General features: G+C 40.5%; 1 protein-coding gene and 1 long non-coding RNA gene across 5 annotated transcripts in view; one reads left to right on the forward strand and one right to left on the reverse strand.

Annotated features, from left to right (window-relative positions):
- The window catches only part of LOC140508836 (uncharacterized), a 75,712-nt gene that overhangs the window by 20,448 nt on the left and 42,176 nt on the right, over positions 1-13,088 (forward strand). The gene's annotated exons all lie outside the window — the stretch shown is intronic.
- The window catches only part of KALRN (kalirin RhoGEF kinase), a 963,226-nt gene that overhangs the window by 9,510 nt on the left and 940,628 nt on the right, over positions 1-13,088 (reverse strand). For all 4 annotated transcript variants that reach the window (XM_072616710.1, XM_072616709.1, XM_072616708.1 and 1 more), the window contains 6 exons: positions 12,713-12,884; positions 11,188-11,309; positions 6,632-6,763; positions 4,910-5,074; positions 2,755-2,833; positions 961-1,161 (listed from right to left, as the gene is read on the reverse strand). In XM_072616710.1, the coding sequence (XP_072472811.1) occupies positions 961-1,161; positions 2,755-2,833; positions 4,910-5,074; positions 6,632-6,763; positions 11,188-11,309; positions 12,713-12,884 (871 nt within the window). The remainder of the gene's footprint in view (positions 1-960; positions 1,162-2,754; positions 2,834-4,909; positions 5,075-6,631; positions 6,764-11,187; positions 11,310-12,712; positions 12,885-13,088) is intronic.

A 13,088-nucleotide genomic window follows, 5' to 3' on the forward strand; every position in this document is an offset into this window, starting at 1 on the left:
ATGACCCCATGTGGGGTTTTCTTGCCAAAGATACTGGAGTAGTTTGCCATTTACTTCTTCAGCTCATTTTACAGATGAGGAAACTGAGGCAAACAGGGTTAAGTGACTTGCCCAGGGTCACACAGCTAGTAAGTGTCTGAGGCTAAATTTCAACTCACTACTTTCTGATTTTTTGTTTGGCATTCTATCCACTGTGCCACCTAGCTGCCTGTAATATATACATGTTTTTTTTTCTTCCAGTAGAATCCCAGAGATTGTTTCATTTTTGTCTTTGTATAACAGTGCCTGGCAGTTATGAATGCTTAATAAATGTTTAGTGGTTGGTGTTGAACAACATTAGAACATTTGCATGATGTATCATGAGAAGTCAGGGTTGTGGCCTGTTTCCTGACTAGCAAAATGAGATTAGTATAGAGAGTCTACAAGGTCTATTATACCCTAACGCTCTGTGTTTCCTCTGAATCTATTATTACTCCTATTTTCCCTGAGAACAATGGGACATTGACTGCTTGTTCACAGTCCAAGCTGTAAATTTCTCCTTTCTTCCTTTTACTGGGTTAAGGGATGGCAGTTGGCTGAATCACTCCAAACTTTAGACTGGTTTGCCTTAACTCTGGGGAGTTTGTCTCTACGTGGAAAAAAACCCCAAAAACTTTTTGCCTTTTGGGGATGGCATGAGAGAGTGGGGGGGAGTCTTCATTTCTACTTCTGCTCAATTTTTAGTGATATCTGAAAAGAATCTATTAATAATCTACTACCACTAATAAAACTGAGGGCCATGGAGGTTTGGTAACTGTCTCATAAGTAGTAAGAATTGGAGGCAGGATTTGAACCCAAGTCCTGTGACCCCAGAGTCAATGTTCTTTTCACCTTCCATTCGGGGTCAACTGGCCCAGATGGTGGCCTCGTTCCACCTAAGTGGGGCAGGGATGGTGCTAGAGAGAAGCTGTTGGTACTCACAGTTCCAAAACCAAGATGTAAGATGTGGGCGACTCATAGGTATCGTGGAGCGTGACATACTGAGGGTGCTGGAGGTGCTGGAGGAGGGCAGCCTCATGTGCTGCTTGTTCCTTCTTCTTCATTTTTTTGCTAATGAATTTCACAGCAACATCTTTTCGAGTAGCTTTGTGAATGCATTTCTTCACAATGGAGAACCGACCCCTGGAATCACATGAAAGAGAGAGTCTTTGGTCAAGATTCACGAATAAACCCTGGACCTTTTTTTCAGTGATTTGTAAAGTTTGTCACATTTGACCAGGAGTCCCACTGATCTCTGTTCATAACCTTCCCTATCTGGGCTCTATTTTCCTGGTGTCAGGGAGATAAGAAGCTGGAAGCATGGAATCTTAGATGTGAAGGAGACCTGAGAGGTCACCTAGTCAAGCCCCTTGCCTGATTCAAGTCCTCTCCACAGAATTCTCTAAAAGTTACCATCCAGCCTTGGCTTGAATGCTTTTTAGCATGAGGCAACTCACTACCTTACAAGGCCATTTCAGTTTTGGACATCTGTAATTACTGGCATAATTTTTTTTCTTACCTGAAGCCTAAATCTGTCTCCCTGTTACTCCCATGTATCAGTTTGGCTCTCCTGTCTTGAGATATGATAAATGAGTCTATATCCTCTTCTATATGACAGCCCTTCAACCATTTCAAGGCAATGACTATGGGCGTGACCCTGATAAGCTTCCTCTTGTCTAGGTTGAGCATCACTAGTTCCTTCAACCAATCATCATATGGGCTGGACTCAAAGGATCACATGTTTAGATCTGGAAGATACCTCAGAGGCCCTTTAGTCCAACTTTCTTATTTTACATATGAGGAAACTGTAAAGTTAAGTGACTTGTCCAAGCTCACACAGCCCATATCAGAAGTGGGATTTGAACTCGTCTTCTAATTCCAGAGTGAGTGCTCTTTCTCTGGTGTGTGCTAGTCAGCTTGTATCAGCTCCTAAGAACCAATTGTTAAAGTAAAGTGTGAGCATTTACACATTGGAAATCAGTAAATGCTACAAATCAAACTTTAATTATTTTATTGATTAACTAGACTTAAGGATGTGATGGATAAAATCTAAATCACCTGTTTAATAACAGCATGTGAAATGAGGGCAGCTAAGTGGCACAGGGGATACAGAGCTGAGTCTGGAGTCAGGAAGACTTGAGTTTAAATCTAGCTTCAGATACTTACCAGCTGTGTGACCCTACGCAAGTCACTTAACTTTTGTCTGCTGCTTAAAGTGCTATGTAAGTGCTAGCAATTATTATTTTTAAGTCTGACTCATGTTCATGTCTGACACTCTGTGACCCCATTTGGCATTTTCTTGGCAAAAATACTGGAGTGGTTTGTCATTTCCTTCTCATTTTATAGATGAGGAAACCAAGGCAAACAGGGTGAAACGACTTGCCTAGGGGCACACAGCTAGTAAGTGTCTGAGGTCAGATTTGAACTCAGGAAGAGTTTTTATGACTTCAGCCCTGGTGCTCTATCCTCCAAACTACTTAGATGCCCCATTACTGTTGTTAAAATGAGAAAAGTGAAGTTCAGAAAGCTAGCCTTTTTCCCAAGTTCATTTGAACTTGGGTCCTCCTGACTCCAAGGCCAGTGCTCGATCCACTGTGCCACCTAGCTGCTCTGCTATTTTTTTCTTTACTTAAAATTTTAAAAAGCTAAAACTATAATTTATTTTTGCCATGAACTTATAAACTCATGGGAATTTCTTTTTCAGCCAAGCCCCAGAATAGAAAGCTGTAGTATTACCTGCCAATTTCATTCAGCTCTGTGTAAGCTAAGTCAAAATTTTCCTTCCAGGAAATGGTAGCTCCATCAGCTGCAGCATCTTGGAAAGAGAGAAAGCACATGGATGATGCTAAAAATGCCATGGAACTACAAAGGCTCCAGCAGAACCCCAAAGAAATTCTCTTTTCAAAAAATTCATTTAAAAAGAATCATAAATTCAATTATCAATAAAAACATTCTAACTTATAAAGAACAAAAAAGAGGATTGTATATGAAATTATGAACTTTTGTTGCATAATTTAAAAAAAATTATGAGTAACAAAATTGCCCTAGATCTCCCAATTTCCTCCAGGCTGGAAGTGCAGCCACCTCTCTTGCTCAGGGTCACATAGCTAGTCTGTGTCTGAGGCCAGATTTGAACTCAGGAAGATGAGTCTTCCTGACTCCAGGCCTGGCACTCTATCCACTGCACCACCTAGCTTCCCATAAATAAATAATTGTATATTATTATCAGCATTTATCATTATGGGTTCATTTGTTCTTACATACCTTTTATATTCCCTGGGGACCCAGGACCCCCAGGTACTAATACCTGGTTTAGATCATGAGCACTTACTAGGAGAATGGGAAGTAGTGGGAAATGGGGGGAGGGAGAATAGAAATGTAGGGGTGTGTGTGTGTGTGTGTGTGTGTGTGTGTGTGTGTGTGTGTGTGTGTGTGTATGTGTATGTGTGTATGTGACAAGGGGGTGGTGGTGTGCTATCTTCTAGCAGAATGGGAAGTAGTGGGAAATGGGGGGAGGGAGAATAGAAATGTAGGGGTGTGTGTGTGTGTGTGTGTGTGTGTGTGTGTGTGTGTGTGTGTGTGTGTGTGTGTGTGTGTGTGTATGTGTGTATGTGACAAGGGGGTGGTGGTGTGCTATCTTCTCTGGTCCTAAACATAAGCTCCCTGTGGTAGTCAATACCTCTGAGCAAAGAGCAAACTAGCCGCATTTTATTCTGCAGTTCTGCTGCCTCACTTCATTTGAAAGACTCCCTTTTCTCTCTCTTATCCTACTCTGTGTTACTGGCTTTAGGCTAAAGAAGATCAGAGCTTAGAGAGAGTTTATATGGAACAGCCCATGATTAGCTGTGTGGTAGACAGAACATATGTATGGAGCCAATTTTGGTCATGACTTCTACATAATGTAAAAGTTTATTATGGCTTCTCTTTTCTTTAAGCAAAGAAATAATATAATTTTAGTCTTTTGGATTCAACTGAATGAAAATCCACATCCATATTTAATGACATTCCAAGAGGGAGTATGTTTATGTCTCATCTATGTTAGAGATTCAACCAGATTCTAAAGGGAAAATCAATCCCAAATCAGGGAGGAATTCGGACTTCTACATAGATTAGAAGGTAACCAGTAGGGTGTTGGAGTTAGCTTCAACCAGCTCAGGATATCCAACTGTTACGTTTTCAGTGTGAGCATTTACACCTCAGAAATCAGGTCTTCATTTATTGTTTTGTTGATTGTTTAGACTTAAGAAAGTGACAGAAAAGATATTAATAATGTAGATTAAACTTAAAAGTCCATGTGGACATTTTTTTTCATTGAGCCAGTTCTTTAAAATTTGCCAGCATACCCTTAGTGGTAACCAGACTATAAGAGTAGGAGTATCTTTTGATTAATTTAGAGCAGTATCTCTGTCTCCACCCAGACTGAGTAGTTTGAGGAAGATAGTTCTTCAAGTACATTGAAATTGAACTTACTATTGTGCTGTTTAAGGAAGATTTTTCATATTCTAAAATTGATTTTTTGCATACCTATCTCCCTCTTCATGATCGCCAAAAAAAATGTAAGTCAAAATAACTTTAGCAAGATTTTCAATTAGCAGAGGAAATGCTACACCATTTGGATCTCTCTCTCTCTCTCTCTCTCTCTCTCTCTCTCTCTCTCTCTCCTTAGAAATAAGTTTTCTCTGATAAATACTGACTAAACAAACCAGTTTTTCTTCTACAATATGTATGGAAGCAATAAAGGTTTAAAAAAATTGGTGGAACTAATGGGACAAAGTAAATTCAAGTAAAAGTCATCTAAAGATCTGTCCCATCCCCAACAAATCAATAAATAATTCTACTCCAGTGTGTCTTGGAAAATCAGTGAGACCCTGGTTTAGGGGTCAGTACTCACCATATTCTGGGAGTCTCACAAACTCAGAGGGCTCACTGGGTAAGCTGATCCCCCAGGGGTTGCTGGCACTGACTCTGAACTGGTAAGGGCATCCTGGGCTCAGGTCTTCAATGACTAGGTAAGTGTCCAAAGTTGAAGCCACAGACTGCTGCCAGACCTGGGAACCTGTGGAGTCCAACAGAAAAAGGAAAGAGAGAGAAGGAGAGGGGAGTGGAGACAGAGAGAGAGAGAGAGACAAAGAGAGAGACAGAGACAGAGAGACAAAGAGAGAGACAGAGACAGAGACAGAGACAGAGAGATAAGAAAAAAGGAGGAGGATGAGGAAGAAGGGTGGAGAGGGAGAGAAATTGAGAGAGAAGGATTACTACACAAAATGAAAATATATTTCATACAATAAGCTAAAAAAGATCATTCTTATGAATACTATAAACATTTCTAAAAGACTTTTTACAGTGTTCAACCCCTTTGTAACAGTGTATATAAAGTATGGTTCCTGGAGGACCTGTCAGCAACATCTATAACATTTTAAATTTGCAACAGCAAATGTAGAGTTCAGAGGCATCTTAGGAGTTACAAAATAGAAAATACTTTTTTTTCTCTTTGTACCTTTGTAATGGTAAAAATAATAACTGAGTTGTGTAATGCTTTAAAGTTTGCAAAGCAATGTACATACATTATCTCATTTGTGCTTCACAATGATCCTTTGAGGTTAAGTAGTACAGGTTTTACCGTTACCATTTTAGAGGTGATAGAACTGAGACTTAGAGAGGTTAAGTGACTTGCCCATGGTCACACAGCTAGTAAGTTGACAGAAGCAGGATTTAATTGCTGAATATAGCAATCTAAGCCCCAGTTGATTCCCTAGGGATAGCTAGCAGTGATTCTGAATTGACAAGGACATCTTGGAGCTCAGGTCTTCAATGACTAAGTAAATGTCCAAAGTTGAAGTTGTACTGTCTCCCCAGTACCTCCGGCTTCATAAATTATTAGGGACAGTATGGTAGAAAAGATATAATAGGAAATATTGTGATGAACTGGCAACTTGCATAAAGGCAAGTATTTGCCTTGGTTTTAGTAATGACAATAGAACCAACTCATCCCTAAGGCTAGAAAGAAGGTTTTTGTTTTTCTTTTGGTAGACATAGAACAAAAGAACACATTTTATCAGAAAGATGGGAGTCTAGGGAAAATTATTGATAAACCAAGACCAAAAAGTCACTAGCTCATCCACGAAAGAAGATTTTAAAGTTAGAGGTTGTGAATTGGAATAAGTTCATGAACTTTGGGACTCAGGAAACACAGATGTAAATGATTTTAGGTAGAGGTAGGATCCACTTAAGAAGAGGAGAAAAAATCCCTGGGATAATTAGAAGTCATTCACAATACTATCCGAATTAATTTAATTAGATCCTTTCTTCTCTTATTTTGCTTGTTTCATGGGTTGCAACAGCAAAACAAAAAAAAGTGAGGAATGTCATTAGAGAAGTGTCTAACAGGAAAAGACAAATTAATCACATGAAAGAAGCAAGGGATGCTTCTTTCCCCTAGAGAGAGACCATGTCCTTTGCTTGTGTCCTGGCAACATCAGGAGAAAGTGAGAAAGTCCCCCTATCCTCCATCCTGAGGTGACTCTATTAGAGGACATGGATGGATTGTGAGCTGTATCATCGAAGGGACCATTCAAGCAGTGAGATCATGGGACTCTTTGGTTTGGGTTTTTACCTTCTTCCCTGTACTCCACAGTGTAACCAGAGATGGTGCAGTTCCCTGTGCTGGATGGAGGCAGCCATCGGAGAATCACTGATGTGCAGCTCCTTTCTTGGGCAATGGGACGGTTTGGTGCTGCTGGAACACCTGGGGAAGCCCAAGGTCAAAACCAGTCATTATATGACCTCAAACATGTTATTTAACCTCTCTGTATTAATTCCCTCCCTCCCTCATCCATCCTTGCCAACTGACATGTCTTCTTCTCAACCTTGAAGTCTGAGAAGACAACAGGAGAGGATGTTGAACTTGTCGTGAGGGAGGACTTGGGTCAGGATCCTGCTTCAAACACTTACTAGTTGTGTGACCCTGGGCAAGTCACTTAACATTTCTGAACCTATTTCCTCATCTGTAAAATAGGGGGTGTGTAGTGGATTTGATAACCTCTAAAATCTCTTCCAGCTCAAAATCTATCATCTTATGATCATATTTGGGATTTACAACTAGACGGAATTCTTTCTTAAGAGTTTTATTATTGTCTTTTGTTTTTTATACCAGTAATTTCCCCTAACCCTCACCCCCACCATGTTGAACTCTGTCTTGTAGCAAAGAAAAACGCTTCAGCAAAGTTAACTGACACAGTATCCAAATCTGATAGAAAATACCGACATCCGCAGTCAACATCCACAATCCTTCCCTACACACACTGAGAAGAGGAAGATGTGTTTCATCAGCAGGTGTCTCAAACTAAGATCAGTTATTATGACTGTCTGGGGTTCAATGGATTTTTAGTGTTGTTATCATTTCCATTTTGGGGATATTGCACATATTGTTTTCCTGGTTCTCCTTAGTATGCATCGCTTCAGAGTACCTTATAATTTTAAGTTATCATTTATATTACTTTAAGGTTCGCAAAGTGCTTTCCCAATATCTTATTATAATTATAGTTACTTATAGCACAGTAATATTCCATGATATACATACACCACAGTTTGTTCAGCAATTTCCTAACTGATGGGCACTCACTTTGTTCCAGCTTTTGTTCATCACAGAGGTAAGGGAAGGAAGGGAATAAGTATTTACATAGCAACTGTGTGTCAGGCACTATATTAAGCACTGTATTTTATTACGTATGGTCCTTTCTTTTTGTTTTTGACCTCTTTGGGGATGACACCCAGCGGTGAGATCCCTGCATCAAAGAGAATGAAGTTAAGTGACTTTTCTTAGGTAACTCCACGTTGTATTTCAGAAGATTTTCACAGAAATTTCACAGCTCTACTAACAATTCATTAGTGTACCTGTCTTCCAACACTGACTTTTCATCTGATTTGTCTCTTTAAAGGGTTAGAAGGGATTTTAGAGGTCATCTATTTCAATTTCCTTATTTTACAGATGACAAAACAGACATCTACAATGCTTAAGTGATTTGCCCCAAGTCCATAGTAGTCAAGCTTGGAAAATAGAGCCTTTGACATCAAATATAATACTCTTTCCCTTACACCACCAGGTGAATTACCAACTGACTGACCCCTTGCTATTTAGGAAGATACATGATCTAACAGAAGGATGTGTACTTCTATTGTTTAAACCTAGGTGCACCCAAAATATTAGGCATTGTGGGGAAATTCAGAAAATGTTTGGAGAAAAGGCATTTCACCAGTTTTAAAAGTGCTGTTTTAAAAACTCCACTCCAAACAGCTGTTGGAACAGAGAATAGAGTCCATGGGACTGCAATCAAAAGTCCTGAGTTCAAATTCAGGTACTTACTACCTGAGTAACCCTGGGCAAGTCACTCAATCTCTTTTTGCTTCAGTTTCCTCAACTATAAAATGGGGACAGTAGTAGTATTTTATCTTCCAGGGTTGTTGTGAGGATCAAATGAGATAATATTTGTGAAAGTACTTAACACAGTGCCTAGTGTCTATTTTTAAAAACTTGTTCCTTTAGAATACAAGTGTACCCCAGAAACACCACCACTCACCCCAGTGCTCTGAACATAAGAGGTGCTCAGGAAATGTTGGGGAAAATGAGGAAAATCTTTTATGTGCCTGTGAACCTTTTGCTCTTGCTTCAGAGTTTCAGCATGGGATTCCCCTTTTCGATGCTTATGGCTGTCAGCTTTAGAAAGGATGTTTGTGTTCATAGCCACTAGCCCCTCCTCCAGGTTAGTGACTAGTGGGATGTGGAAGCCGAATGTGGCATATGTGGACAGATACAATTGTTGTGTTGTTTGGCTTTGCTAAACTATTTTTTTAAGGGAGAGTCTGTGGGAAAGGGGCTTTATTGGGCATCAGTAAGACTTCTTTAAAATGGGCAGCTAGGTGGTGCAGTGGATAGAGTGCTGGTCTTGGAGTCAGGAGACCCTGGTTCAAATTCAGCCTCAGATTGGCCTTGTGACCGTGGACAAATCACTTAACCCTGTTTGCCTCAGTTTCCTCATCTGGAGAAAGAAATGGCAAGCCACTTCAGTATCTTTGCCAAGAAAACCCCAAATGGGGTCGCAAAGAGTCGAACATGACTGAAATGACTCAACAACATTTAAATAGCATATGGAAAATATACATTTTATCTAGTGTTACGTTCAGAATAAATTTTAAAAAATTTTAAATAGTCAAAAGCAAAATAAAATAAACATTAGTTCACTTCATGATTTAAATTCAGTTCACTTGATGTTTATTTAGTACCTGCTATATGAAAGGCATTATGTTAGGCACTAGGTAGAAAGACAGATACAACATAGGTCTTCATTTCTCCCCAGGCTGCACTCAGGCCTTCACTACCATGCTCCTGCACTGGGTCCTTTTATCTTCTTCCTCCCCTCCACTTTTCAGATTCCTTTTATGTACTGTCTTTCTCCATCAGTATGGGAAAGGTCTCAAGTAAGGTCCATGGGGGCAGAACTATCCTTTTTACATATATTTGTGTTCCCTGCATTTAGAACAACACTAAATGTTTAATTATTGCTTGTTCACTGACTGTTTAGCTCTCACGAAACTCACATTTTCATGGCAGAGAAGGAAAAGTAGACAGCTTGGATAGAGGGAGATAAAGGCAAAGAGGTCCAGGCTGAATTAAATTTGAGAAAGAAGAGGATGTATTCACCATGGCATCTGATTAGACCTTGGATAAAGGAAGGAAGGGTCTTTTAACTGGGAAATGAGAGGCTTTGGAGAGGTGACTTCTAAGGACCCTTACAGTCTGAAATTTCTGATTCTAAGATGAAAAGAAGAGGCAGATTGTTGATGTGGAAAGAGAGGAAGGCCTGGGTTTCAAGGCTTCCACACATGCAGACTCTGTGACCTTCATCAAGGCAAAACTTTTGGGACCCCTAGAAGCTCTTTGGCTATAAAATGTTGTTCATCCATCATTCTCGAAGAGGCTATAAATTGTAGAACCTGTGCTTATCTTTGTGCACAACTAACAGGGCTTCCTTCAAGCAGTATTTCCTACACTGATTCTATCATGCATCTGGTCTCCCCCCAAAAAAACCCACAACTAAAAAGATCAATAGATAGAATTCGCAGAAGAGTTTATTCTAGTAATGGGAAAAGGTATGAACACTGGACAGGGCAGGACACAAATTTGTATTGGGTGAAACTATATAGTTTTATATATTTGTTTGGGTATAACAAAAGAACATTTTTGATAGGTCTCTGCAAGATTTTTAGCATTTCATATATTTATCTAGTTCAAAAATATTGAAGTTTTTTTCTTAGCTTACTTTAGAATGCTGATTCTAGGTAACTTGGAAATACGATGTAAGAGCTCAGTGGAGGAGCTTTGCTGATATAAAATGTTGCATTGCTGTTCTTGGTAATAATTAAGAGATTTCTGCCTCAGAGGTAATAGTTTGTAAAATATTGACATTTATGGAATGGAAAGTATTTATGAAGCTCCTTTCCTCTCATCTCCTCTGTCTCTGTCTCTGTTTATACCCATACACATCACTGTGTTAAGTGCTTTTTGTTGTTCAGTTGTTTCAGTCATGCCTGACTCTTTGTGAACCCATTTGGGGTTTTCTTGGCAAAGATACTGATATGGTTTATCATTTTCTCCAGCTCTTTTTTCAGAAGAGGAAACTGAGGCAAACAGGGTGATATGACTTGCCTAGGGTCACACACCTAGTAAGTATCTGAGGCTGAATTTGAACTCAGGTCCTCCTGACTCCAGGTCCAGTGCTCTATTCACAGCACCACCTAGCTGCCCCCGTTTAAGTGCTTGGAATATAGCTAAAAATGAAAAACACTCTGCTCTGAAAGAGCTCACATTTTAATTTGAGGAGACAACACATATAAGAGGTTTCAAGCTGCAGGATGGATAGAAAGGTCTGGTGGCCGTGTGGGTGCAGTGACAGGGCAGATGGCAAGACTTTAACAAGATTTCTTTTAAAAAATAAATTTCATTTGCCTTAATAAAAAGCCATTGGTAGGATTCACGACTTGGGTAGAAGTCAGACTCCATGACTTCTGAGCTCTCTCTTCTATAAAATTCTAATTGTACAACATATTTTGCTGGCAGTTCAGGTGGGTCTCTTGCAGGCCAGTTTCAATGGATTGATAAAGAAGGTGCCCTACCTTGCACTTTGATTGTAGCTGATGTTGATGCAGTCCCGTGGTCATTCGTTGCTACACACGTGTAAATCCCACTGTCCTGGGGCATCAGGTTGCAGATCTTCAGAGTGATTTCACCAGAATCACTAGAGAAAATGTTCTGTTTCACAAATTTAGGAGAAAATTTTCCCATCCTCCCTTCCTGCACTCTTGGAACCACTGGCTTGACTCAAAGGGCCCTAGTTCAAGGCTGAGTCTGGGATTGTGCTACCAGCCCATGCAGTTTATAAGTGATCAGCTGGTGAATAATTGAACTCCCTGAAAGAGTCAGGTTAAAACAGTAAACAAGTATAACAACAAACCACCATCCACCACAACCAGCGAGTGAATTCTTTTTGTTATTTGTTGGGATTTTAACAAGATAGATCAAGTGACTTGGTTACGGTCACATAGCCAACATATATCAGAAGCAGGGTTTGCACGTTGGTCTTCCTGACTCGGAGGCCAGCTCTCTACCTGTTTTACCACCTTGTCTCTCACTATGGATTTAAAAAAATAAAAAGAGAAGACTATCAGCGTGTCAAGGAGAAGCCCTTCCATTCAAGTATTTCAAGACATCACACATGCAGGGAACACCTAAATAATTACTTGACATTTTATAGGATATGGGTGACAAATTTCTCAGGTACTTCATAGCCATAGCTAGCAATTTGGGGACCTGGGTTAAATTTCATGAAACATGCATCCCGAAATGCACCCCCAAATTAACCTTTCCAGATAAATTCAGTCAGACATGGCAGAACACACTTGAAATCCCTGCTACTGGGAAGGCTGGGGCTGGTGGATCACTTGAACTCGGTAGTTCTGAGGTGCAGTGGGCTAAGCAGATTGGTATCTATCTGCACCAATATGGTGAGATCCTGGGAGTGGGAGAGGACTGTGTGAAGTAGATATGACAAGTACAAAATCCTCCTCTGCATCTGTCTCCATTATAGATGGAGAGATGAGAGCCTATCTAGTAGTAGTGGTGGTAGTAGTAATGGTAATAGCAGCTGTAATAAGAGCAGTAGTGATAATAAGAGCAGTTGTCATAATAATAGTATTAGTAGTGGTGGTAGCAGTAATAGTAGTAGTGGCAGTGGTAGTAATAATGTAACAATAGTTCATATTTAGACAGTGCTTTAAAGTTTATAAAAGGCTTTCCACATTATCTCACTTTAGTAAAGAAGAAGACTGAAACTCAATAGGGTAAGTGACTTGGAAGGGTCACACAGCTTGTACAAGTCTAAATGGGAATTTGAATTCTGGGCTTCCTGACACCAAGTCCAGCTCTCTGCCCATGATACTGACTCCTAAGCTGAGACTTGAACTGAGGCCTTCTGCCTCCAGGCCCAGAGAACTGGATCCAAGGGGACAAGTTAGGTGCTCCTCTGGGCCCTGAACCTATAAGCCTGTCTCAAGAGCACTCTGTTCTATATGGTTAAGTTAAAAAGGGTTCCCTGCTTGTAGAGGAGTGGATGCTGATGATCGGGGAGGGGCATGCAGCTACCAGGAGGAGACTGTGGATGTGGCCGTGCTGTTGTCATTGTCCAAGATGTTCTGGTCAGGGCCCTTCCAGATAATGTTGGGCTTTGGTCTGCCGCACACTTTGCACTGCAGGGTCACGGTGTCACCCAGCAAGCAGGTCACATCCATCAGGGGCACGAGGAATTCAGGGGCAACTGTAATCCAAACAACACACAGCTGGTGCCAACTTAAAACACACTCTCCAGTCAAACAGCCCTTTCCTTTCTCACCCCCTCCCCTATCCCACCCCTTACATAAGTAGACCTAGGCAGCTAGGATGTGAATAACCACCAGCTAAGCATATTGTTCTGCAGCATGTTCCACTCCCCCCGATCTTTCCAGCATGTCTCCCCCAATAG

The sequence above is a fragment of the Notamacropus eugenii genome, chromosome 5, assembly GCF_028372415.1.
Source record: "Notamacropus eugenii isolate mMacEug1 chromosome 5, mMacEug1.pri_v2, whole genome shotgun sequence".
Lineage (NCBI taxonomy): Eukaryota > Metazoa > Chordata > Mammalia > Diprotodontia > Macropodidae > Notamacropus > Notamacropus eugenii.